At 45.3% G+C, this 27,418-nt stretch overlaps 2 protein-coding genes across 8 annotated transcripts in view; both read right to left on the bottom strand.

Moving 5' to 3' along the window:
• The window catches only part of ADHFE1 (alcohol dehydrogenase iron containing 1), a 33,954-nt gene extending 11,624 nt beyond the window's left edge, over nt 1–22,330 (bottom strand). For 4 of the 7 annotated variants that reach the window (XR_003002928.1, XR_003002929.1, XR_003002930.1 and 1 more), the window contains exons 1-10: nt 22,098–22,171; nt 15,493–15,530; nt 13,640–13,686; nt 12,282–12,335; nt 11,739–11,893; nt 11,396–11,592; nt 9,628–9,705; nt 7,948–8,053; nt 4,265–4,417; nt 2,355–2,453 (exon numbers count right to left, since the gene is read on the bottom strand). Coding sequence is in view for 4 of the 7 variants with exons in the window: in XM_024742536.1 (XP_024598304.1) it covers nt 2,355–2,453; nt 4,265–4,417; nt 7,948–8,053; nt 9,628–9,705; nt 11,396–11,592; nt 11,739–11,893; nt 12,282–12,335; nt 13,640–13,686; nt 15,493–15,530; nt 22,098–22,153 (983 nt within the window). In the remaining 3 variants the exon portion in view is untranslated. Of the gene's footprint in view, nt 1–2,354; nt 2,454–4,264; nt 4,418–7,947; nt 8,054–9,627; nt 9,706–11,395; nt 11,593–11,738; nt 11,894–12,281; nt 12,336–13,639; nt 13,687–15,492; nt 15,531–22,097 lie in introns of those variants that run through there. The other 3 variants (XM_024742535.1, XM_024742537.1, XM_024742538.1) reach the window with 3 other exon arrangements.
• Nucleotides 22,331–23,597: 1,267 nt separating this feature from the next.
• On the bottom strand, nt 23,598–25,366 carry RRS1 (regulator of ribosome synthesis 1). The gene has a single exon (XM_024742686.1). The coding sequence runs from the start codon at nt 25,270–25,272 to the stop codon at nt 24,142–24,144; it is 1,131 nt and encodes a 376-aa protein (XP_024598454.1). The 5' UTR covers nt 25,273–25,366; the 3' UTR covers nt 23,598–24,141.
• Nucleotides 25,367–27,418: the final 2,052 nt, after the last annotated feature.

Raw genomic sequence — 27,418 nt, 5'->3', positions numbered from 1 at the left:
TTAAGTTGCTGGCCAAGCACACTGGTTAAGCTTATGATCTTGAAGAAATCAAGAATTCACTTTGAAGTTTCTTTAATAATCTTCAGGGTATGCATTTTCTATCTGGCTCCGCACTGCCTTGGCAGCGTGTTCCTTCACAAACTGAAGATGTCGGTGGGAATTTTATGAGCCAAGATGTACTGCACTAGACATGCAAGCTTGTTCCGCCAGTGATCTGTCTTGCCAATGATTGATACCTTCTTTTAAATGCTACGTACTAATGGGAGTTGAATCATACGTGATTGTTTCAGCCTGAAAGGCTATCCAGAAAAGGCATTTTTGTTTTTATTTGTGGGGACTTTTTGGTTGGTTTTAATGGGAAAACTCTTTATCCTCTCGAATTGTTAGGGAACAAACAGGACAATATGATAATTTACTAGATGACCCAGAAGATACACGTTGTGACAAGTTAATATATGTACAGTTAATATATTGAAAATGAAATGTTTTACAATAGTAAAATGGTCTGTAAGTCTATTAATGTGGGTTATTGGATGACTTTGTTTTTATTTGCTAAAAGATTTACATTTCATAGACAGATGAAGTATTTTGGTGAATTGTATGATTATCCAAAAAAAGGTACCCCATGCCTGTCCTCTCTCATGAGGCAGATCAGAAGCTGTCGGTTCTCTGAGCTGTTGGATACTTAGGGACGTGCTTTGCTGTTTTCGGGCTTCATAGTATTCAGAAAAATATCGCTTAGCATGCTTCCGTGATGTGAAAGGGTTCATGTAACTTTCAAAATACCTTTCTCACAATAGCCAATATTTTAGTTTGATTTCTTTTATTTTAACAGTTATACATATTCTTTGTAAAACAGAAAAATGATCCGTAATCCTATTTTCTCAAGATAGCCATTATAGAATATTTCCTTCTAGTCTTCTTACGCATATGTTTATGATCGTATCGTGCACTGTTTTTGACATTGCTTTTGTTACTTAATATTCTTTATAAACATTTCCCCATATCATTTTCTATTCTTCTAAAATATTATTTTAATAGATATTTTATTCTTTGAGTACTAAACTGTTGGGAATTTAGGTTGTTCCTAAAAGTTTCAGTTATAAATAACTTTTAGGTGAATATCCTTATAAGAATATTCTTTGACCATATCATGATTATTTCTTTAGGCTACATGTCTAGAAGTAACATCAGTGGGGCAAAGGGTATAAACATTTTCCAAGCTCTGGGCAGATTTTGTTCAGTTGCTTCTTAGAAAGGTGGTACCCATCTATGCTCCTCTCAGCAGCAGAGTTTGAGGGTGAACACTTCATTGCGCTCCCCTAGCAAAGGCCAATTCTTAATTCTCCGTGTTCACTGGTTTTCAAGTTTAAGGCAACATACCAATAAAGTTCTGATCAAAAGTTCTGGCTATTGACAAATATTCTAATCCCCTTCTTTTTGAGAGAGATTAGGAGAAAAAAAAATCCTGCGTTTGACGTTTTAAAAACCCATGACACATGATGAAGATGTGGAGAAATCAGAACCCTCCTCCACTGTTGGTGGGAAGGTAAAATGGTGCAGCCACTGTGGAAAACAGCCTGGCAGTGCCTCAGAATTTAAACAGAGTTACCATATGACCCAGCAATTCCACTCCTAGGTATATACTCAAGAGAAATAAAAACATATGTCCACCAGGTAAACTTGTACATGACTATTCAAGCAGCAATATTCATAGTAGCCAAAAGAGTGGACACAACACAAATGTCCATCATGTGATGAATGAATAAATAAAATGTGGTATATCGGTGCAATGGACAATTGCTTGGCAGTAAAAAGGAAAGAAGTACTAATATGTGCATGGGATGAACCATGGAAACGTGATGCTAAGTGAAAGAAGCCAGGCACAAAAGATCACATATTATATGATTCCATTTATGTGAAATGTCTGGAATTTGTAAATCCATAGAGACAGAAAGTAGATTAGTAGTTGTTTAAGACCTGGGGGTATAGGAGGATTGGTGGGCGACAGCTAAGGGGTACAGGATTTCTTTTTAAGGTGATAAAGTGTTCTAAATTTATTGTGGTAATGGTAGCACAACTTTGTGAATAGACTAAAAACCACTGAAAGTTTTAAATGGGTGAATTATATAGTATGTGAATAATTAATAGCTCAAAAAAGCTGTTACCAAAAAGAAAAAAAATCTATGACCCGATAAACTGCATTTGAATTAAGAAAATATTATGGGACACAAAGTTAAATATCTTCTTTCTATAGCATATTTAAAATCTGACCACATGTCCTAAATTATAAACATTTAAAAAATTTAAGGGCAATAGCTTAGGTGAAGAAATAAAATCTCAAATTTGCTCACCACAGATGAACACCAGCATTTCCAAAGCCAATGCCAGCAAAAGCACTTGCCAAGTGCATATTAGACCTTGCTTCAAGATCGTCAGGATTTCTGACAGCCCTGTGGATGACATCAATACCTAACAATAACACGTCTACATTGGCATTTCCTAGTGAATAAAGAGCCGCCTTAGGGAAAGATCTGGAAAAAAAAAAGAAATGCTACCCGATAGGAAGAAAAATTAGGCAAGTTATTCAAATGACACCTTGTCTTCTAGACGAAAACCAAAGTGAAACATATTTTCTCATCAACAGTTTGAGCAAAGGCATAATAAATATGCTGTCAGGCTGCTCATGGGATAAAAGTGCCAGGGGAAGAAAGCACTGACCCTTGGACTATGAAAGCTCCTCAAGAAAAGCGCCCTGAGACTCATTCTTCTTCTTCACTTGTCAATGACCTTGATTGCGGCTGTGAGTGGACTCAGAGTAAACACATACTCAGAAGGCCCAGGGCCCAGGCTGGTTTGCTGAAGTGAGTCCCTGTCGCCTGGGGCTACTTACTGGCCAAATGAGCCGCCCAGACATCTTTCTCTCCATGATACCGCCCCAAATCGGACCCACTGGAGACCTCTTTTGGTATCTGTGGAAATTGCACATGTTATTTTCATACTTATTACTGTGGACGTGGGATGTTGTTGTAGGACAAGCCTTCACTTGCTCCATCCCTCCTCAGTGCCACTTTGGAAAAGCAAATTCTCAAAGGCCCCTTTCAGATGCAGCTCAGCCTTCCTGCTCCTGGGCTTGGAAACCCTGCCCCAGGGAGGAACCCTAAGACAGCCAAGGGCACCCCTTCCCGCGTGGCTTTTTGTGATCCTGCCTGGAGTAAGGGTTCTTGCTATGAAATAAAAGTGCCACAGCCCTTTTCCTCCTTTCATCTGGAATAGTTAGGCACTTGTGTCTCTTTCCAAAACCCAGTGTTTGTTCCTTATTCCCAAATAACAAGGTGAGATAGCAGGTAATGGAGCTTCAGCCTCTCTTCTGTCCATTTCGCCCCCTCACCTCCCACAGCTGCCATGCCAAGCCTTGTGTCCCCGTCAGACACCTGGCTGGCCATCATCTGCATCTGCTTCTACCCAGACAAATCCTCCCTGCTGGGCTCCGAGCTGGAGACAGTTCTGTGTCCCTCCCCTACCTCTACTACAAAATGCTGTCCTAGGCCCCTCCCCCTCCAGGCTGGAGGAGGCACCGCGCTGACATCTAGTCCTAACCTGCCCATTCTTGCCCTCCCCTGTGTATAAATACAAAGGGGAGTTCGACTTTGCACAAGTCTTAATGTCTCAGGGATCAGTTTTCATCCCTAAGTATATCTGTGCTCTCTCTCAAGAGTCTATTATGGCTATTTCATGCATAAATCTTTCCAAACCTTTTAGGAATCTTTTCAGGAAGGCTTTCATATCTCCCAGGACAGACATCTCTATACATTTATTTCTTAAATTGAGTTCATGTGCATTTGCTCATGGATCCACCCTGTGTGCCTCTGGACAGGGCCTGATGGGGCAGGGCCAACATCTGTCTCATTTGTGGTTCTCATTTCTGCCCTTGGTAGCCAGACCTCAAAGGACATCTCCCCTCCCCCCGGTTTGGTTTTGAGGCTTTGATGAATAAACCTTCTACCTGCATCCTTCATAAATTAGGGGCTCCTATGTTGTCCCCTCATGATCTTTGCCTTTCAGATCAAAGGATCCAGTTTTCATCTGTCCTCATGGGGCTCCCTGCAGAGGTTGCTGGTCTCTGGTGCTTCTGTACGTACAGTGACTGATTTTTTTGGTGAGCGGGCTTGCTCAGGACATTTCAGGATCTGGTGCGCCACATTTCACGGGAAGGTGGAAAGTGGCTTTTCTGTTCTGTTTCCGTCCCCTCCGGGTGACATACCTCTTCAGGTACTTAGCAACGATCCTCAGCGCGTGGACTGCCCAAATGTCACTGATGGGGTTGCTGCCCTGGTAGGCTGGCCGACTGATGGGATTTGCAGGGCAGGGGCTCCGCATGTGGTACGGGAGGGCAGTGTAGGACTCCAGGGCGTGACTAACAAGGAATATTTAAAACACACAGTTGAAAGCATCCTTTTCCTCCTTTCCTCCATTCAGATCCCAAACTGTCTCCGAATGCTCGGTACTCACCCCCCTGTGGATATGCTCTGTAGTGCTGATAATCACAACTCATCTCACTAATCAGCCTCTTGTCCACGACAGTCATTGCTTATTATAGCAATTAACACAGTGAAGCTGACATTAACAGCACTATAGTGGTTTTGACCAGTATGTATAAGATTACATATGGTTCCTTTCTAGTGCCAGTATATCTTTATGATGTTGAATTTTTAAACATTTAAGGCATCAAGAAAAGCACTGAATCTGAAAAATGACTTCCTTCTAAAGTATATTTACCATTTTATACCTTGCATTGATCAAACACCATATTACCCATCCAAGAAGCGTCACAGTTACCCTAGCCTCCTATAAGGGCACAGTGCAGTGGGTCGGCCCCCCGATGTAAATTCTGGCACCAGACTTCCCCACTGTGGGCCTGAGGGGAGTCACCATCCTCCCTGTGATTCTAAGATGAGGATACATCATTGTATGTCTTTCTTCATGGTGCTGCTGTGAAAATTGAGTTCACATATGTAAAGCACCAGCACTTTGTAAAACTTATCATTCACCATTATTATTAATTCTTGGCCTGAACAAAAAATCAAATTCTTTCTTCTTACATGCTCTAAATTCAGGGTTGGCTGTTTTAAGAATAAAGCATCAGAGCTTCCTTTACCTACTGGGCTGCCGTGAATTCTAGCTAATCGACTGCAGGAGATGAGAATAAACGCAATCATCTAGATCAACGATTTGTTAGGAACACAGTATAACGTGAACTACTTTGTGCATGAGTTATAGTTTTCAGTCTTGGAACGGAGAATTTACTTTCTCCTACATGTGTGAAGCAGATAACATCTTTTGAAAAAGTATTAGAACTTCAAAAAGAATTAGTTGGTGGACAAAAGCTATGGGTTTGTGGTTCTAAACAGGAAATCTGGGCAAGGCAAGAAGGAGGTGTCCACGTGGGGTGGACGGGGTGCTGGTGAGTCCACCAAGGTGCAGAGTTAAACCTCTGCCCTGCTGTGCATCTTGATTCTGGGTGCAAGATCAGATCTGTCTTGAAGGGGCAGATTCACTGAGCTGAGCTCACAGAAACTATGTGTAAAACCTGGAAGTCTGATTATTGATTTATAACAAGAAATATAACTGCTGAGGGGGACAGACAGCTGAGCCTTCTAGGTATCCATGCTCCCTATTGGCAAGTCTGTGGATGCCCAGTTATGGTCAGAAAGCCCATGGAGCCCTAACGAGGGGAACTGCCTCTAAGGTTGAATACAAGGGTGTGTCCATCTTCAGAACAGGCTGCTGGGCCTCAGGGGCAGACTCCTCTGGCCACGCGCGCTCTCCCGTGGTCAGTCCTTGGAAGGGCCACTGCCATCACTCTCCTTTCTTCTGAGCCCACTCCCCGCTTTTACTGACAGCAAAGTCTTTGGGTCTGTGAGTCATTCATTTAAACATGACTGCTTTAGTCTGTTATATGTTTATTATGCAGCTCACAGCTAGGGAGCGTAATCTTATTTCCAAGTTATTAGAGGACAACTCTTCAGAGTACTGACAGCATTGACCAGGATGGAGTTGGACACAGTTTTCTCCAGTCTCTTGGCGGGCAGTGTAATGCAGTAAGAAAAGCAGACCATGGACTTGGGTGGACCTGGACATGAATCCTAACTCTGCTGCCTCCTGCTTGTGTGAACTTCGCTCGACAGTTGTTAATTGAGTACCGATGATGTGACGGTCCCTGTGCCAAGGAGTAGGGATGGAGAAGCGCATGGGATGGTCCTGTCCTTGCCAAGCCCGCGGTGCAGTGAGGGAGACTGGCGTGTGAAGAGCGGTGTCTCCGAAGCAATGCACAGGCCCCCAGTGGGTAAGGGCAAAGGACAGAGTGGTTCTTAAGGAGAGGGGAGGGGAGGGGAGGGTCAGCAAAGGCTCCATCAATGACAGAATGCTCCAGTGGAAAGTGAAAGAAGAGTTCTCCAAGCAGATAAAGTGCTCAGCACTGGGGACATTCCAGGGACTTTGGCTTTCAGACAGTAGGTGTGGAAAGGCAATGACAGACTTGTAAGGTAGAGAGGTGTGTGTGTGTGTGTGCGTGTGTGTGTGTGTGTATAAATGCCCGTGTATATGCACGGTGGTCATATTGCATTCTGGAAGCTTGTTGAGGCCAGTATGGAGGACAGACAGAAGGACTGTGGGATGGAAGCAGGGAGACTGATAAGGAGATTGGATACTGTCCAGGCAAGAGCTGGGGCAGGCCTGAGCTGAGGTGGGAACAGATGGGAGAGATTGAGTTGGACAAGAGAGGGGCTCTGTGGCTCGGTGTGGGCACGCAGCGAGGGAGAAGTCCATACCGGGTCCTGCTGCTCGCTAAGGTCAGGGACCCAGGAGGGGAAGCTGTGAGGGGTGGGGGGATTGAGAGAATTGTAAGATTTCATCAGCTTCAAGATGCCATGCTTTAAGCCGCAAGGCACAGGGATATTAGCTCGGGGCTTTGGGACAGCCTGGAGGGGTGGGAGGGGGAGAGTGGGAGGGAGGGAGACGCAAGAGGGAAGACACATGGGAGCATATGTATATGTATAGCTGATTCACTTTGTTATAAAGCAGAAACTAACACACCATTGTAAAGCAATTATACCCCAATAAAGATGTTAAAAAAAAAAAAAAGATTGAAAAGAAAAAATAAAAAAAAAAAAAAAAAAAAACTGAAAAAAAAAAAAAAAAAAGTACTACTGAGGAAGAAAACCGTACTGTCATGCCACAGATATACAGATATGCCTTGATTTCAGAGATGTTAAAATGAGAAGAAATGTGCATGTGCAAATGGGTGGAATAGGGTCTTTTGGACCAGGTGAATGTGAAGCACCCGTGGGTCCCCGTGATGCCGCTGGAACGCAGGGCCCAGAGCTCGGGAGCGAGGCCTGTGGCAGAAACACTGATGAGGGAGCCATCAGCACATGGCAGGTGAAGCCTGGGGAGCACGTGGTGTGGCCCCGTGCAAGCTGCTCAACACCTCCAGCCCAGTTTTCTTTTCTGTGTGGCACAGAGCTGTGGTGAAGTGATGGTGCGTGTGAAGTGCCGACAGCGAGCCCTTCCAGCTCCGGCGGTGGGCGCTGCCGCCCCTGCTGTGTGCCTGAGGCTGCAGCCCTGGCATCCCCTGGTTAGTGCAGCAGAGGCAGTGCTGTGGGTCTGAGATGCTGCCTGCCAGCTGCCGCTGCTCCCCCGCCTGTGTCCCCGTGGCTGCAGCTGTGGCTGGGCCGGTCCATCCCAAACAGCAGGTTTGTGGCTCACCTAGGACCTCGCCTCATCTTTACAGCTTAGCTTTGTCACTCGGGAAAGGGGATAATGACAGCCAAAGCCAGCGCTGTCGTGGCACACAATCAATGAGTGCTTAACAAGGGCTTTCAGCAGTAAAACACTGTCCGTCAACCGAGTACCGGCAGAGCCCCTGCAGGTGGCATGGGTACCTACCAAAGCACATCGAAGCCACTGTTGGCGATCACCCGCTCAGGCATGTACAGGGTGTGCAGAGGATCGATCAGGCCCAGTGTAGGTTTGATGGCTCGCGAAGCGATACCTAAGGCAGGGATTTTCAACAGAGGCTATAAGTACGTACACAATTTTTTAAAATTTAAATAACTTTAGGGTAACAAATTATCCTAAAAAAATTAAAATATGAGGGCTTCCCTGGTGGCGCAGTGGTTGAGAATCTGCCTGCTAATGCAGGGGACACGGGTTCGAGCCCTGGTCTGGGAGGATCCCACATGCCACGGAGCAGCTGGGCCCGTGAGCCACAACTACTGAGCCTGCGCGTCTGGAGCCTGTGCTCTGCAACAAGAGAGGCTGCGATAGTGAGAGGCCCGCGCACCGTGATGAAGAGTGGCCCCCGCTTGCCGCAACTAGAGAAAGCCCTTGCATAGAAACGAAGACCCAACACAGCCAAATATAAATTAATTAATTAATTAAAAAATATATACCATAAGTCTCCAGATCTCATTAGCCTTTAAAAAAAATTAAAATATGAGATAAGATTCATTCTCATATAGGGAGGCAGAAAGGATTAGCGGGAAGAGATTTGGGGTCAGAAACCAGGTTTTTCAGCGGCCGAAGCCCCTTGCAGTTTACACGAGCCACTATACCCATGTCTTCCCAGCTCCAGGGAAGTAAATAAGCTCTCAGGGCTTATTTACTCATTAAATTCTGGAGAGCTGGTTTACTAGCAAACCACTGGTTTGGGTCCTTGCTCGGTGATTTGCTGCACGTCTTTGGTATGTGTCTGGGCCTTTCTGAGTTCTCTGTAAGATTAGACTCTAATAACACAAGGCCTCCATCCCTCCCGGAGCTGTTGTAAGGATCACAGTAGATAATATGACGGGAAAGTCTTTAAAAAAATTTAAGGTAGTATTTAAGTGTTGGTTTCTATTATTATTATCTTTAACAATGTCAAAGGATAATGTAATTTAAAAAGAGAAGTTACCATATATGTGCAGTTCAATGCCAATCTATTCCACTACGAAGGCCTGGAAGAAGGATATTGAACCAGACTCAAGGAGAGGGACATTTCCCCCACATTAGCTGAGAGTCAGAGAAGAAGACAGGATAAAGATGACAAAGAAGGTAGAAAGCAGAATGGTGGTTACTTGGGAATGGGGCTGGAGGGATTGACTGGGAAGGAGCATGAGGGAACTTTCTGGAGAAGTGGGAATGTTTTGTATCTTTACTGGGGTGGTCGGTACTTGTGGTATATATTTGTCAAAACTCATCAAACTAGACTCTTAAAATGTATACATTTTATTATATAAAAATTACACCTCAATGAAATTGAGTTAGAATATAAAAAAGATGTCTAAGAAAGGGAATAACCACTTATCACTGATCTATAGTCACTAACTTGGGCAGAAAAATGGCCAATTAAGATTCATGGCATTTCAATAAGCTTTTGTAGGTAATTCTCAAAAACGTGTTTATTAGACTGCTTCATATTTTTTATATGTATGTGGGAAAAGAAAGAAAATGTGTCTATGTACATACCCTTTCCTTAACTCTGTAACTCCTTGAATTTTAAATATTAGGGTTAAAGAAAAGGGGGTGGAGTTAGTTGAAAGGTAAGAGAGAGAATTAAAAAAAAATTTTTATGGGCAAAGTTCTTACCAGTTTTTACTTTCAAGCGTTCGTAGTCAAAAATGGCAACTCCAGTAGTTTCGCTCCCAGTTCCTGAGGTAGTTGGGACTTGAACAAAAAAAAAATGTCAGTTTTAATAAAGCATCTAAATAAAGGTCAGTGGAGATAATTAAGTCTTAGGAAATAAGGAGCAAGGTTAGAGGAGAAAGTTTGCTGCCCTTGTTTGCTCACCTGATGTCTGTATTTGTATTAACATGCATGTATGCTTAACGTGTATCACTGTGTCTACACTAACATGTGAGTAACAGGTCTGATGCCTGTGTTGGCATTAACATGCCAGCATCCGTGTTTAACATATGTGTGTGATGGCAGTGTCTGCATCAATACGCATGCATGTTTGGCATGTATGGTGTCTATGTCTGCATTAACATGCATGTAAACCTAACATGTACACGCACTTGGTATGTATGCATGATGCCTGTGTCTGTGTTAGCACGTATGTTTGATGTCCGTATTGGCACTAACACGTATGTATGCCTAATATGTATGCACGATGTCCATGTCTGTATTACACACATGTGTGTTTAACGTGTATGTGTGATGTCTGTTTCTGTATTAACAGGGAGGAGTTCTGGGAGCCTCGGGCTCCTCTAGCGTCAGAGCTTAAGCAGCTGCAGTTGGGAATTCAAAAGCAGGCCTCTCGGCATCTCTGGGAAGAAAACTCGTATTTGCCATCCCTAAAAGACATCTTTATTCCCTCTTGGCAGCAAGAAGAGTAACACTCTGCCTTTGCCGGACTCTGCGGTTTTGTAGTTCCGTCAAGTTTCTAAACTTCACTAATCACCCCTCTGTGTGATGCTGACACAGTTTCACCAGAGGGTTCCATTTGCCAGACGTCAATTATGCTGCCCCTGCTGATCACTCATTCACGTCAAAGCAGTTCATCCGCTGTCAACTCACTCCTGCCCCCTCACAGGGCCCGTTCACAGTGGGACTAGGAGAGCAGGAGGGGTGGGTGTGGTGGGATGAATTGGGAGGTTGGGATTGACATGTATACATTAATATGTATAAAATAGATAACTAATAAGAACCTGCGGTATAAAAATAAATAAATTAAATTAAAAAAACCCCCCCTGATATTGTCCAGCTAGTACATTTTAGATGTAAGACTTTAGACAGTGATATGCTGACAGCCATAAAATGGGAGGGAAGACAAGACAGAAAGGTCCCAAGGTCTGTGTGGAACAGACAAGCGATTCTAATTTGGATGTGCGTGTCTGTGCCCTGGCAGCCACAGAGCAGGTGTCGCCCAGAGTGATGAGGCCACGCTGGCCACATGTCCCAGGGCAGAGACAAAGCCCCAGGTCAGCTGAGGAGCCATTAGGTGGAAGAAAGGGTTGAGTCAACATCAGAAAAATAAAAGGGAACGTTCCCCTTAAACTCCACAGTGGCTGGCAAAGTGGGACAAAACCAAGAGGGGCTCAGAAGACAAACCTGCCCACAGGAGGATCTAATAATCTATAGACGATGACCTTCCCTTCTCTTCCACATAGTGACTTCATAGCTTAACTCTGCAAACTTTCCTACTAGTGACCCAAATTTTCTCTGTCTGTGCAATAATGAAAATCAGAATTTTAAACATGAATGAATTGCTCTCTGTTTCAATCTCCAAACAAGGTACTATATGGAAATGAAGAAATCGGGAAACTTTGGAAAACATACACCCAAAAATTACTGGCTTGTGTCTTTCCTGAGGCCTTTTGCCAGTTGCAAAATAAAAGAGACAAACAGTCTTTACCTGCAATCAGAGGCTTAAGAGGCACAGTCACAGGCTTTCCCTTCCCAATGGGAGCATTGACGTAGTCCAGGAAATCAGAGTCAGGGCTGGATGCATACAGATTAGCGGCTTTGCAGGTGTCTATGGTGGAGCCGCCACCCATGGCCACGTAGGCATCAAAAGCTCCCCTTCTGGCAAATTCAATAGCTTCCATGAAGCTTGGAGAAGGGAAAATAAAGGCCATATGTCAGGGTTTTCAGAAATAAATTGCCGAGCCATTAAATAAGGCCTGGGGCAAGTTTCAATCAACATTGGTATGTGTTGACTTCTGCTTAAAGTAAATTTAAGGACAATCAAAGAATACCTTCTATCAGTTGGTTCCACCCTCACATTATCATAAACCTTAAAGTTTATGCTATTCTTCACGAAAGAATCCATCACTGTCTGTACAGGAGGGAGTTGGGAGAGGTTCTTGTCTGTCATCAAACAAACATTTTTAGCACCCATGTTTTGTAGGTCCTACAATAACAAAAATAATGTATAAGTTAGGTTTGATTACACTAGATACTTCTGGCAAACTTAACATTGAGTCCAAAACAAAAGACTCAACTGCTGTCAATTTGTACTTGTTTTAAAATATACAGGGACTTCCCTGGTGGTGCAGTGGATAAGGCTCCGCACTCCCAATGCAGGGGACCTGGGTTTGATCCCTGGTCAGGGAACTAGATCCCACATGCATGCTGCAACCAAGAGTTTGCATGCCACAACTAAGGAGCCCCTATGCTGTAACTAAGATCCGGCGCAACCAAACAAATAAATAAATATGTTTTTAAGAAAGCCTAAATAAAATAAAATAAAATCAGTGTAACGTTTATAGTAGAAGACTGTAGAAATCTTAAATACTTGCCATGCCCACTTCCTTTGTAACTCCTGCTCCATATCTAATATTTGAAACAGCCATCTGAAAATAAAAAAAGATTTAGGTGATGGGTGTTTAGAGAGTTGGTCATTTCACTTCTAAAACCCTGGAATGGTTCCCCATTGTCTAGAAAATAAAGTATATATTCCCCAGCATGGCATTCTAGGTCATCGCATCTGGCCTCACACTCATCGTACTTCTTTAAGCAAACGTTGGCTCCAGTCACACTGGAATTATGTATTTTTCCCCAAATATATCATAATCTCTCAATTGTTCCCTCAGCTTGAAATGCTTGCCTCTTCTTGCCTCCACACTTAAATGAACAAATATCTTCTTATTTTCCAATGTAAATGTTGTTATCTTTGTGTATTTTTAGTGCCTTCATTCCCTCCTCCAACCATTCATCTATCCAACCACCCTTGCATGCGTGTATCCATCCATCCATCCATCCTCCCATCCAACCAACACTACTGAGTGTCTGCTATATTCCAGGCATGTGCTAGGCTCTGGTAACACAACTATGAACAAGAGAAACATGGCCTCATAAAGTTTACAGCTGAGAGAAGAGCTTTTATACCAATGCATGATGGGTCGCTTTTGGCCTGAAGACATGTTTTGTTTGATCGATGTTTGATCGATGTTATGTTTAAATTTCTTCTTCTCTTTTTTTTCTTGGTTTCGATAATGACTCTTATTATCTAATTAAAAATAAAAAGCAATGTGACCATCTGGATTTCTATCTCTCTTGAATAATCGGGCAGCACCGGGCTGCATTCCAGTGTGGCTGCAATCACAGGGGGCTGAGGGCAGGCTGCACCCTTGAGATGGGCCTGTGCTCTCAGCAAACTCAGCACCATCCTCCCCCAGCCTGCTCCTGGAATGACTAACTGTCAGGCCTCTGGTCACATTTTAATTTATGACCCCTGAACTAGAAGGAGACAGGGATTTATACAAATAATTATGTAATTACAGTATGATAAAAATTCATTGGAATTAACTGTTCCGTTATTCTTGCTTCAACCAATTACTTGCACCTCTTTTGGGGTTGTTATAATTACAAAACTAAAGAAGATTTATCATACAAGTTGGAGAGTTCGTAGAACTGGGAATTTGCTCTATTTTAATGGCTGTACAGAAAACAGTATTCTACACATTACTTGTGTTATCAGAAGATTTATATTCCATTATCCTGACAAAGTACTTTGCTAAATAGGTGCTGATAAAATGATGTTAGGGAACATCTATTAATAAGAGACTTCAAATGAGATAATAATGCATTAGCAAAATACTCTGATTGTATTTCTTTCAAGTCATTCATAAAAGAAAGAAAGAATGATTAAATCTACCTCAAAGGCATAATCTGTTGTTTTCCCGGAAGGTGAAAGTCCAGGAGCTAGAAATGTAAAAATTAGTATCAGAGTAGGCCTCAAAAACAGAGCAAAAATATTGTCATTTGATAGTGAATTGGATTTTCAGCAGTGAATATAAACATTTCCCTTGAAGCCTTACCTAAAATACATTTTTCTGGTTTCATTGTTGCCTATTAGATGAAAATTAAAACCTGCATTTTAAGAGAATGTAACGCTAGCTTGATGCAGATTGTGTGAAAATAAAGTTACTTAAAATCTTTCCTACGTTGAAATTAAAATATACTTTTGAAAACATAATGTGTAAAAATCCACTAGAAAAAAATCCTCTAGACTCTAGAGTTCAATTATTATTAGGGAACAACTATTAGTAAATTCATTAATTGGAGTCCTGCTTACAGGACTTCTTATAGCAACTGTGATAATTTATTTAAATTAAGATTTTCTCTATGGGGGGTACTTATCACAGTGAGATATTTATATTTCTCAAGCTTATACATGTAAACTATTTAGTTTTCTTTGGGAAATTAAAAAATTTTTATAAACTGATAGTTCTTTACAAAATATCAGGTTTAGTTATGGCAAAAATGATTTTCTGTTATATTGGAACAATAAGAGGCCTCTACTTAGTGGGTTTTATCTTTGTTTTCATCTACTTATTTTTATCAGTCTTGACCAGTCATAAGATTGAAAAAAGTCTACAGAACAATTTTTACTACCTTTTTTTTTTTTTTTCAAGACAGACCACAACGGGACAAAAATCTACCTTTGGCAAGGGTATCCTTAATCATAATCCAAATTTCTTTGATCTCAACAGGCTTTAAAGAAATAATCTATTACTCCTGTTACTAAAATTTAGGAAAAGACATAAACTGGATCCTAGAAAACACTGAGATTATCTTTCTCTAAATTACTAATTTTATAGCCCCAAATAGGAAAATTACTGATTCTTTGTTGAAACCAATTAAGAATTGCAGAAAATCAGCTGAAGACAAAATTCTGCATGTGTCCATGAGGGCCTGGAAGGCACGGCATGCTTCTGCTTAGTGGATGGCTGTTAATGACTTGTGGGGGCAGGTCTCTTGGCTGGTCCTGAAGGATGAGTCACTCTCTAGGCAGGAAAAAGCCCTCAGTTACTCTATCTGTTCTAATCCCAACAGGCTTCTTTGTGAGTTTCTGCTTAGGATCCTGTGTGGGCAGGCCCCTCCCTTCCATCCCTTACCACTGTTTAGATTTGACCTTTTCTCCTAAGAGGTGAAATCTGTTTTTGTGTCAGTATAATTCATGTGACATTCTGAGGACTCGTTGAAGCTACAATGAGCTGCCCACTGCTCTGTGGACAATGGAGTTGGTAAGAATGAAGATGTTTGTAGGAACTGAAAACTTTTGTCATTTTTAATTATTAAGAAATAGAGTGTTATTTTAAAAATTGATGCAAGCAATTTTTTTCCTTCTGGGAACCACAGTGTTCTTCAGACTCTTTGGGGATGTATTAGAACCTTTCAGAGATTTCATCTTGATTAATTCTGTTTGATGAACTCAGAAAACCCTAAAATCCTATTTGTGTCACCACTTTTAGCTTTGGCAAATAATTCTGTTTAAAATAGAAAGACATTGTAAATAGCATTAAATATATATTTGAGCCAAAAACATAATCAGTAGCATACATTCAGCTGAGATAGTATAATTCGAACTTCATACTACCAATTTCAAGTGAAAATTTTCACCAATCTTCCTATCACATGCCTTGATTCTCTTACTTTACACTTTGCCCAAATCTATTACCAACAGTGGAAACTGAAATTGTGGCTAAACACAAAATGTATTATTACCTTGGGAGTAAGTATGAGAATGACTTGGGCACTGGCATCTAGGGAAACGAAAAGAAAAAGTAGCGTGAAACCAGAAAACCAGAATATAAGAAGCCTTAAAGTAACACCCATTGCATTCTGGTCTTAAGAGGCTATCAGAGTAGTAGCTACAGCAAACACTCCACGACAGAAAAAGCCAGAAATCACCATGGACAAAAAGTTGACTCGGAGTCTTTCCAGCAGTGTAGGATCGTTCTTCCACTTATTTCTCAAGCTATAGTTAAATGCGGGGAGCTGGGATGAGCGCTCTGGGGCTACAGGAAAGTTTAAGGGAGGGTGCCCCGTCCCCGTCCCCACCGGCAGGCCAGGCGAGGCCCCAGGGCGGGCGCTGGACTCCCTCCGGCATTGCCCGAGGGCCTCTCCGGCCGGGCACCCGAGGCCTCGCTGCGCGCTCTCCCAAAAGACTTCTGTCCGCTTCCTGGCTTCATCGGGTTGATTCCCTGCGGCCGCTGCCGCCTCAGGACCTACATGGACGCAGCAACTCGCAAACGCATCCTGGCTACTCCGGGGGACGTGAGGAACCGGCGCGGAGAGCTATAGGACTGAGGCCTTGGCTTTTTGCTGGCTGTCCACTGGAGACTGCCCTCAGTTCCTAGATGGCACCTGGAATTCCTGGGCCAGCAAGGCTATTTACTTCATCAAGTCAGCAAGGAGAGTCTCCAGAGCGAACCTGCTAGCACGATGGAATCTCATATAACGCAAGGCGTACACAGAGGAAGATCACGCGAAGGCACAGAGAGAAGACGGCCGTCTACAAGCCAAGGAGAGAGACCTCAGAAGAAACCAACCCTGCTGACACCTTGATCTCAGACTTTTAGCTTCCGGATTTGTGGAAAAATAAATTTCTATTGTTTAAGCCCCCCCCCAAAAGATGGGGTCTCAGCTCTTCCTAGGTTAGGAGCTTTGGCCAAATTGACCCAGTGTTAACTACTCACACCTCATCCCCCCATCCTTCTCCCCCGGAACTTTCCTTTTATTTTCCCGTTGTCTTCAGGGTGTTTCGTCCTTCTTCCAGCAGGCTTTGGGCCGTTTCGTCCGGAAGCCCTCAGTGGGCCTGTAGGCCACCCTGGTCATCACCTCGCGCCTCCGTCCCTTCTCTGCTCCGCCTGCTCGGCCCTCCCCGGCCCCACCCTCCGGGTGCGCATAAATTACTGTCACACCTACTGTCACATCTGTCACATTTTCGCCGAATCCCTCACCCCGACTCAGTTCTCAGTCCGCTTCTCTACGGATTTCCCACGCCCTCCTCTTTCGAGACTTTCCCTCCCTTAAATAATAACCTCCGTATCCCTTCCTGTCCAGGTCGCCTCCGATTTCTTGGACGGTCTCTTCTCCGGCTTCTCTTCCTGCTGTTCTCCATCCGACTGAGCCTCGCAAAGGGGTTTATGTTTCTCTCTATTGCCCAGGGGACCCTGTCCCGGTGGGTCCAGTAGGTACGTGCGTGCATACCACCCCCCTGCCCCCCGCCTGCAAACTTAGAATGAACACATCTGAGAGGGGAAAGGGGGAAGGAAGGAAAAGGGTTAAACTCAATGACGGTCAAGATCTCAAAAACTGTGAATTAAGTGAAAACGGGCGTGGGCGGGCGTGAGCGCCACCATGAGCCGAGGCTGCCATCTGGTGGGCACGGCTGAGAACGCCACGTGGAATTGTTTCCCAAGAGCATCCCGGCGGGTCTGAGCCATTTGCTGGCTCCCGCAGGAAAACCGGCATTAGGCAAGGCCCTGGCGTTGTCCTTCACAAGGCACTACTTTCGAGGTCTTTCCCTGCTTTACGCCCCTCCAGGACAATAAAAGAGACTCAAAGGGAAGGAAAAATCCAAACTTGAAGCTATCCAACACGAAGGACTGTGGGAGCACCCATCCCCCCTTCTCTTTTTATTATATATTTTTCAAGTTTTCAGGCTACCTCAATTCATCATTCCTACTCCTTAGTTGTGGTCTGAATCCCACCCTCTCTTGCTTTCTTGGGACCTGCATCTGTTCTGTATGTCCTAGCCTTCCCCCTTACTTGATCCTTGTCATCATATTTAAGAGTTTCATGCTTAAAACTCTCAACCTCTTAACCCCGCTGGCTTGCTTGCTGTCCTCTGGTTCTCTCCTCCTCGCCTACATCCACTGACTCCATTTCCTTTTCTCCCACGCATCCTTGGGCCCCTGAAATCCAAAGGGTTAGAGCGGGGCTCTTATCTACCCACCATCTGGCTCTGGCACCATTATTCTGGCTTCCCTCCTGGTATTATTAATAAACTGGCCACGCCCTTAGCAAAGGCCAACCTCTCCCCTGTGCACTCAACGTCAGCCCTGCTCAGCGACTCAAAACATCACTACCAACAGTTCTTCCTTTCCTCTCCTGCGTCATCAAAATCCCCGTCCCCCCAGGGGCTGGGGCTTCCCTGGTGGCGCAGTGGTTGAGAGTCCGCCTGCCGATGCAGGGGACACGGGTTCGTGCCCTGGTCCGGGAAGATCCCATATGCCGCGGGGTGGCTGGGCCAGTGAGCCGTGGCCGCTGAGCCTGCGCGTCCGGAGCCTGTGCTCCGCAACGGGAGAGGCCACAGCAGTGAGAGGCCCGCGTACCGCAAAAAAAAAAAAAAAAAAAAACCCCTCCCCCCAAATCTGATCCATCAGTAGGAAAATGTTGACTTCCTCATATTATATCAACTATCATCCAACAACTTCCTCTTGTCCCCCCTCCCTTTCCCACTGTTCCCCCCACCTCCCCCTTTCCCTTCAGCCGACTACACCTGCTATCTCCAATTTCTCTTCTCCCATTCTCTCTGGAACATCTTCCAATGAGCCTTTGCCCCATGTCTCCACTGACAAACTTACCAGGTCGCTAAGGCCCTCCCCTTGGTGCTAATACACCACTCAGTTCTCAGTTCAGACCTGTCATTTGCATCCTCCCGTTCACTCCCTCCTCCCTGGAAATACTTTCTTCCCTTGGTTTCCAGGACACAATTCCCTGGTTTTCTTCTTACTGCACTGGCTGCTCCTGGCCTAGTTTCTTTTCATGCTCTTGACTCTAAATGCTGGAGGGTCCCAGCGTTCAGCCCGTAGATCCTTCTCTTTTCTTTCCACACTCACTCACTCCCTGAGTGACGTCACCTGGTCCCATGGCCTTGATCACCTTCTATGTTGATGACTCCCACTTTACTCTTTCTGCTTAGACCTCTCTCCTGAACTCCAGAATCAACTTCCTACTCAACATCGTCACTTGAATGTCTGTTAGGCGTCTCACATTTTCCCTAAGACTCAGCTCCTGGTCTTCCCCTCAAAGCCTCTTCCTTATCCCAGCTTAATGACAACTTCAACTTTGGTTGTTTAGGCCAAAAACCTTAGGGTCATCCTTGGCCACCCCGACATTCCCACCGTGTCTCCGGCCTCATCTCCTCGCTCAGTCTGATCCAGACACCTTGTTCTGAAACCATGCCAGGCATGCTCCACCTCCAGATATGTCCCCAGAGAGCCATGTGGTTTGCGCCCCCCTTTCACTGGTCCTTCTGCAACAGTTACTTCCCCGGTGAGTGTGCTGAGCTGAGCCCAAAAGCTGTTCCGGTCCTAATCCCTGGACCCTATCAATATTACTTTGTGTGGCAAGAGGGACTCTGCAGATGTGTTAAGGATCTTGAGATAGATTATCCTGGATCATCTGAGTAGGCCCTAAGGGTAATCACAGTGTCCTTCTAAGAAAGAGGCAGAGGGAGATTTGACACAGAAGAAGGCAATGTGACCGCTGAAGCGAGATGCTACATTGCTGGCTGTGCAGATGGAGGAAGGGGCCACCAGCAAAGGAATGCAGGCACTGCAGCTCTAGAAGTTGTTAAAAGCAAGACAATGGAGTCTGCCCTAGAGCCTCTGAAGGGAATGTGGCCCTGCCGACACCTTGATTTGGGCCCAGGAAAACTGATTTTGGACTTCTGAACTTCAGAACTGTAAGATAATAAATGTGTGTTGTTTTAAGCCACTAAGTTCATGGTAACTGGTTACAGCAGCCACAGGAAACTGTAAGTAGTTGAGGTTTTCTGTCTTTAAAATTGCACCCTCTCCTCTAACACCCCATCCCCCTTTGCTTTCTCTTTCTATTTAGTACCTAGCTGCATCAAATATACTCTAAGTTTTACTTACTAGTTTATTGTTTATTATCTCCCACAGATGTTAGGCTGCTTGGTTCCCTGCGGTACCCTGGGGATGAGAGCACTACAAACTGTCCTTCCCTCCTTCCCTTCCTTCCTCTCACCTCTTTGGTCACCCCTCCTATCCTTTAATGCTGGTTCCTTTTCCAGCAGTCAGAGTGCAAAGCATGTGCAAATCCAAGTGCCTAAAGAGGCCAGCAGGTAATGGAAATGAGGCCAGAGCAGCTGGCTGTCAGCACAGCTGCTGTGTGTGTGGACTGAATGGTGGGCTGCCCTGGGGTGGAGGGACTTGTCTCTCAGGAAGCTGGAGTGCTGCCCTGTCCAAAGCAGGTGGGCACAGCTTCACCTCAGCTCTGGCAGACTTTCCCCGGGCAAAACGTGGGCCTAATGATACCATTTCCCAATTTTCCAAGATTTTTACCTGCAATCTCTCACTTTCTACATGGGATTAAAAAAAAAAAAATGCAAAGAACAAAGCACCACACAGTGCTGCTCCGCAGGACTTCATCCTCAGCCCTTTTCTTCTAGGAATACAGTTTGTTAAGGCCTTTGCTTCTACATCCGTGGTGTCAACTGCTCTCTATATATGGGTGTGTTTCCAACTCGCTCCCGAGCTCCAGAACTATGTATTCAATTACCTGCTCGGGGTCTTCACCTGGATGTACGTGAGGCATGTCCAACTCAAAATGATTATCATCTTCCTCCTAAAGTTTACAGTCCCTACGTTGGTAAATGGCCTCACTGTTTACCGATGCCCCAGCCAGAAACCTCCACTTCTCCTGTCTCACTGATCAGACACAAAATCCTGCTGATTCTAACCAATTTTTCTTACATCTCCGTATCTCTTACATCTACCCTCTTGTACCAACTGCCGCTCCTTGGTGCCTTTTAGCTGGAGCCTGACAATTACCTCCAGTCTTTCCTCTCCACTGCCGCCAGAAAGCTTCAGCTTAATTCTAATCATGCCACCCTCCTTTGCATGCAGCTATTCCAAAAACACGTTCTACGTGACACTGGTTCCAAGGGATATGAATGGGGTTGCTTGATAAAGAGTTCTGTGATGACACAGGTTTAGAACAAAGAGTTTAAATACAGCTAAACTTTGTTTCTTTTCTTCCCTGCAGGAGTTCTCAGTGTCCTTCCTGTGCTGATGTATATCCTGACTCCCCATAGGGTGATGCAGCAGTTGGTTAGTTTCGCAAACTTATCTGGCCATGGGATTCTTTTTTCATGGGGCATCTCAAAGAGTATGTTTCACAGTGAGGACTATTGCTTCAACAGCTTTCTATTATCTACAGGACACAGTTAAAATTCCTTAGCATAGGACTGAGAACAAGGATAGTGAAGCCAGAACACCTGGGTCCAGATTATGGGTGTGCCACTTGCTTAGTGTATGGCACTGGGCAAATTATTTTTCTCCATGCCTTTATTTCTTTATCTGTAATAGAAGGATAATAATACAGCTCGGCATAGCGTTGTCGTAAGGATTAGAGTTATTAGTAGTAGTACATGTAAAGTGTGTAGGACAGCGCCCTGTGCTTGGTAAGTGCCCAGTAAATTTGGCTATTTTCTAATTCATGGTCTTTCGCCATCTGTTTTTTCTTTCCTCACGTCCTCCTATCATGGTAGGTCCAGTCTTTAGCTACTTTTATATCCTGGAACTACGGCTTTTGTCTCTGGTGTTGCTCTTCCCTTTGCCTGAAATTCCTCTCTAGTCCCCTCCTTTCCCCCTATTTATCTCCACCTGTTCGCTCATTTTTCCCCCTGTGTTCCCAGGCGGACTTGTGCACCTGCACATTCAACAAGTATTTATCAGGCAGCTACTATGAACCCGGCATTTCTGGAGGGCGAGTCAGACGTGTCATAACGTTTAATACCCTGACTGCCCTGTACATGCCAGGGAGTCAAGCTCCTGGTGATTTCTCATCCCTCTCTCTTCTACACCCTCTGTCCGCTGCATTCTGCAGAGGCCCGTTTCACTCCTGTCCGCTCATGCAATTCCCTGCTAGACTTTGCTGCAGAGTCTTTCGTCTTTGTATCCCCGGCACCTAGAATAGTTTTGGGCACATTACATACACCCGATACATATGTGTTGATTGGATACATGCATTTCTCTGGGTCACTGTTCCAAGCTCTCCGCTGCCTGCGTAGATCTGGGACCAGGCGCTCTCCTCTCTGGGCCTTACTTTCCTAAACCGCAGATCAGGCAGAGGAAAAGCAGCCTATCGCGCCGCGCTCGGCCGTTTGCCTGCTTGGCTAAGCTTGGCAGACAGCGCCGTCCAGGCCGCCGCGCACTGCGGTACCCGGTCCCCAAATTCTCGAAAGTGACACGAGGAAGAACGTGCCGGCCCGGGCGAGTTGCTCCCCGGGGGCTGCGTGGGCTCGGCCGCACCCTCCGATCTCCTGCCCGCCAGCCCGCGCCGCCCGCACTCACGCTGCGCGTTGCAGTTGCCTCAGCAAGTGCGCTACCCTGTCGCGAGGAGCGGCCATGGCTGTGCGGAGTGCTTCTCTCCGCGGCCCCGCCCCCTCCGCCGCCGGCCAATCCCGACCGCCGCCTCTCCTCCGCCCACCCGCGCCGCGGTCTCCGGCCCCAGCGACAGCCCTTGGCAGAGGACCATTTTCCCACCAGTCGGAACTACGACTGCCCCACCTGCAAAGTCTCACCATCCACCTTTAAAATTGCCACACAGGTAACTGCTCCGTAGGGATTTGGGGTACTTTCCTAAGTCTCTATATAAAACGCTCTATGTCACAAGTTGGGGACGTGGGGAAAGGGAGAAACAAAGGCATTCTTTTTCCACTCTGTTATTTTGGCTTCTCAGAGTATTTTCAGAATAAATTAAGACACCGCATTTAAATTTGTTTTAACGGTAAACAAGAACTTTGCAAAAAGCCCGAGGGTCTTTTTTTTTTTTTACAAGGCCAGTATTGTGTCCAACTGCTAGATCAAGTCACAAAACAAAAGCCAGAAAAATTCCCAAACAAAACAGTAACAAAAACAAAAAATCCCAGACAGTTAAGAAGAATTTAAAAGGTGTTAAATGGTCTATGAATGGTTTGGCTTTTGATGAAGTTGTTCAGGATACCATTAAATGGTTTTATCAGCAGTTAAGTTTCCACGGTTATGTGGGAAGGGAGGGCCAGGGTTTAGCAGCTCCAAGTTTCCAGGTCCCAGTGGAAACAATGATCAATGATGGCAGAGTTAACTTTATCACAAAGTATTTTAAGACAGTAACAACTGAACGTCTGTGTTTTAGTAACCTATTATGAAATCTGAATTAATCTTTTCTTTCATAGCAATTTCTAAAAGTAACAAAGATGAGACAACAGTGAAAAAATGAGAGACAAACGATCTCAATTTTAATTTCCTATCAATCGTCAGACCAAAAAGCAAGAGTAGAGTGGCTCCTCAGACCTATAACAGCAGCAAAAAAAGCACTACCCGCCCCCCATTCTAGATGTACTATGAATCCTTTTCAGGAGATATGTATTTTTATGAAGATGAGTTACTGATATCAATTAGGGAAAGAGACCCAGAATAGCCGTAAACATTTCACCTCCTAATCAAACCAGCTCAGGTAAATTTGACAAATGAATCAAAAGATAATGTTCCAAGTAAGGACTTTGTGAGTTTCTTTCTCTCTTCCCCAAACAGACCTACTTGAAGCTTTAAAAAAACTGGAGACATAAATTTTGATAAAGATTTAAGTATAAAATTAGGATTAATGAGGATTATTACTATTATTAGTGAAGCCCCAATTTATCATTTACAGCAAATTAATGTTTTCAGTGTTGAAAGAGGCACCAGTTGTACTACACTTTCAATATTATATCTGATACCAAAAGAAGTATGAGCTTTTCTAATAAAAGTGGTCTCACTGAAATCATAATTTAGCCGCTATGTTTTCTAGAAAGTAAATGAAAGTAATCTGTGCCAGGTATCCAGGTCACAAGCTTTACTTAAGATTTGTACCAGTAGCCAAAAAGTTAAAAGCAACATTACATAAGATACTTTTATTAAATAACCTTTACAACAGTTCTGAAAATGTAACCTTTCTGTTCCTCTCCTTTGATAAATACACAAGCTTGTTATCAAAATAATGCAGATACCAATCTATTAAAAGTCTCTGAAATATGACCAGCTCTCTCCCTTACACCCCATCCAAAGTTTAAAGAGAGAGAGAGAAAAAAAAGGCTGTTTAAAAACAGAACTCATTCCTAGTTCCCACAAATTCTTTCCAATTCGTATGTCCTTAAATACATCCTTTAATCTCCAGCAAAAGTTTTGGCTGTGGGAAATGCATTAATTTGTCGAATCAAACATTTACAACCATCTTCAGAGGAGGGCAAGCCTAGCCCTTTAACCTGAAGCTCGATGCAGGCAGTGGCCCCATCTTCTGTATCCCCCTACTGTACCTGTACCTAGAACTTAACATTAAGTACAGTTCTTGGTTTACAAGCAGGTCCGAGGGTGAAATTTACTTCCTCCTCTTTCCTCCTTGGTGTTGCCCTCCTTTTCTCTTGCCACTCAAGCCAGGCCGCCCGGAATTCATCTTGCCTCCCAAGCCCCCTTTCCTCTTCCCTCCTTGGCTGGGCGGGCCCCCTTTCCTCTTCCCTCCTTGGCTGGGCGGGCCCCCTTTCCTCTTACCCCCGGGACCCTGTCGGCCCCCCTTTCTCTTGCCCTTCTGACTCATTTTCCTCCTCTTAGCCGCCTCTTCCTGGTCCTCCTCCCTCATCTGCTTATTGGTGGCCCTCGTAACGTCCAACTGAGGCTTCTTGCTGTTCATTATTCGCAGCATCTCCAACTGGCTGTTTTTCTCGGCTGCAAAGTCCCCGAAAAGAGGCTGAAACTTCCTCTTCTTTCCAGAGCCCCGGGGCGCCTTCTCCTTGGGCAGGCGCTCCTGGAAGCGCCCCACAGAGGCGGTGGAGACCCTGGCCACCTGCACGGCGCGGCCAAGCTCCTCCTTACTCTGGTGTCCGGTAGGGTGCATGCCGGCCGCGCTGGGCAGCCGCAACTTGTGCGCGCGGGCCAGGTTACGCAGCCGGTTCAGCTCGTTCTTGGCCACCCGTTCCTTCTTAGCCTGAATCCGCTTGGCGAACTGGTCCTCCATGGGGTCGGCATTCCCGGGCACCTCGATCAACCATTCCTTGGTGTCGTCGCGGGCCCGCTGGTAGCCCCAGCGGCGGCGCCACTGGCCGCTCCCCTCGTCCCACACCAGATTGGTCTTCTTCTTGGGACGGATGCCCTTGAGGCGCGCAAACTGCTGCCAGCGTGTAAGCGGCCGCGGCCGGGGCACAGGCTTCTCGCGCGGCAGACGAGTGGTGGGCTCCGGCAGCCGCGCCACCAGCGCCTCCTCCACACGATCGGTGGGCAGCTGCCACAGCTGGTTGATGAGCAGCTGCGTGTTGTCCCGCGCCAGGGCCCGCAGCTCGGCCTCCTGCGTGGGTCCCGCGTGCCGCAGCCCGGTCGGAGGGTTCCGGTCCGAGGCCAGCAGGTTACCCAGGTCGAACTCCAGCTCCAGTTCCTTGTGCACCGTGATGCGCTGCAGCTTCTCTGCCTCGTCCCGCTCCGCCTTTGCCAGCAGCTCCTCCACGCTCTGACCCTCCATGGCTCCGGCTCGGCTCCCTCTCTCTGGGAGACAGTTGCAATCACTTCTCTACCAGCTAGGTTCAAGCCCCGGCGCTACCACCACGTGCGGTCGCCCAGACGCTCGTCCCGGAAGAGAAAGCTCCGCTTCCGGGACACCCGGAAGGGACTCACAATGCCGGCGACCCAAGAGAAGGCCGGCAGAGGGCGGTGTTGGAGAGCAAATGGGAATAGAGGCGGCCCTTGGGCTCGAGACCGGATGTAGGCGGAGTAGGGGCGTGGAGCCCAGCCTGCGGTGCATGTTTTGGGGGCCGCAGATTAAGGGGGTCACGGAGCGACTGTGTTACAGTTTAAGTGTAAGTCAGTTCTCAAGATGTTTAGCCAATCAGCTCTTCTTAGGACCTGACAAATTATTTTTCTCCAGAGCCCTGACTTGTTCATGGGGGTCCGGGTTGTGGGCCGAGAAAGACACTTCCCACAGATGTACGTAAAGCTACGTGTAGACGAGGGCTTGGTTTGTTTTGGGAGTGAGCGGACCTGGCATTTAGAGCGCCCTGAGTGGGTGAGCTGATACCTGGTCCCCGGAACCCTGGGCCGCATCCTCTGCTGGCTTGTGGCAAAAGAGCGCCGGGCTCTGCCGTGAGACTGCCTGGATTCCGACCTTGACTGCACTAGTGTTTGACCTTAAGCTGTTTAACTTCTTTGGGCCTGTTTTAAAACCTGTACGATGGGGATACTAATAGTACCTGCCTCTTAGGGCTGCCATGAAGATAAATGAGTTAATATGCTCCCAAGGGAGCTTACACAGAGGTCTGGAGCCTATGAGTGCTCAGTAAATGTGAGCTAAGTACCAATTATTATTTAATCTTCATAATGGCTCCGGGAGCTATGCTGAAAAGGCAATCTTATACAGTGATTAAGCACCAGGTTCTTGAATCAAACTCCTAGAATAAGATCTGGGTTTATTGTATCCACATTGGACAGGTTGTTTAACTTAAGTCCTATTCATAAGTTGATAAATTTGAAGCATTAGTTCCTGGTACCTAGTAAGCACCATATTCCAAAGGCAGGCTCAGTAAAATGACTTGTCTAAGATTTTACAACTAGGAAGTGTGGGAGCAGGAGGTATCTTAACTGTGATTTTAAGACTACATACATATTATCTGCAATATCTTCTAGGCTCTTCATGCTGGAAAAGTGTGGTCTGTCGACCAGCAGTGTAGCATCACCTGGGAACTCGTTAAGAGTTGCAGAATCTCTGGCCTCACCCCAGATGTAAGGATTCAAAACCTTCATTTTAACAAAATATCGAGGTGATGAATATGTACAGTCCAGTGTAGGAGGCACTGATGAATGTGTGGTTTATAGGATTTGTTTTCCTTTAATGGGAAGTTGGGATTAGTGAAGAAGGGGTTAGCTGGAGAATTAATCCATAGAAATGGACATAGTAGCCGTTAGTTAGGAAATAGATTCAGTTGAGTGTCAGCTAGAGAGGGCTTTAGATACAGCCCCACCTATCACATCTGCCCCCCTGAGTTTGGTCTCTTCTTGAGCTCATTGGCTTTCCTCAGCTCTCCTTTGTTCATTCACTCATCAAACATTTAGTGAGCACATTTTATGCCTCAGGAATTGGGCTCTAATATTCTTTCTTCCTCTTTTCTAAAAGCATTTTAAGATTTGCTGGGGTTTTTCTGAGCCTTTGTCTTAATGCTCAACACCAAGTTTTTAATACCAGTCATCCCATGGGGCCAAGGCCAGGTCAAAGGTCATGTTAGGTAACTTCCTTGACCCTTAAAGCGTTTGGGATTTGCCATAGGAGAGTGTTAAGGACACTGATATGGCTGTTCTGGGCTTGGCTTAGCTTCTGATTCATTCATTCATTTAACAAACATTTGAATGACTACCATGTTTGAGACACTAGATACAAAGATTAACGAGACCTTATGGAACAGTGGGGAAGAAAGAAAGGTTAAGAGGAATTTACAATATGGCATGGTTGGGCCTTAAATAGGAAGTACAGCTGTGTAGAATTTAGCTCCTTTGTCAATCTTCTGAGTTAGGGAAAAGAAAGAGCAGATGTCGATAGGCGTTGAATGGTATTCTCACTGGATGAAATGCTATTTGGTTCGAATCATAATGTCAGCTCTTAACCGAACTTTAATTGTTTT

The sequence above is a fragment of the Neophocaena asiaeorientalis genome, unplaced genomic scaffold (genome assembly GCF_003031525.2).
Source record: "Neophocaena asiaeorientalis asiaeorientalis breed wild unplaced genomic scaffold, Neophocaena_asiaeorientalis_V1.1 scaffold226, whole genome shotgun sequence".
Classification (NCBI taxonomy): Eukaryota; Metazoa; Chordata; class Mammalia; order Artiodactyla; family Phocoenidae; genus Neophocaena; species Neophocaena asiaeorientalis.
This window is presented reverse-complemented; position numbering and strand designations above follow the sequence as displayed.

Excerpts from the sequence above, each read along its gene's own strand:
- RRS1 (XM_024742686.1), bottom strand. The coding sequence starts at position 25,272 with ATGGAGGGTCAGAGCGTGGAGGAGCTGCTGGCAAAGGCGGAGCGGGAC.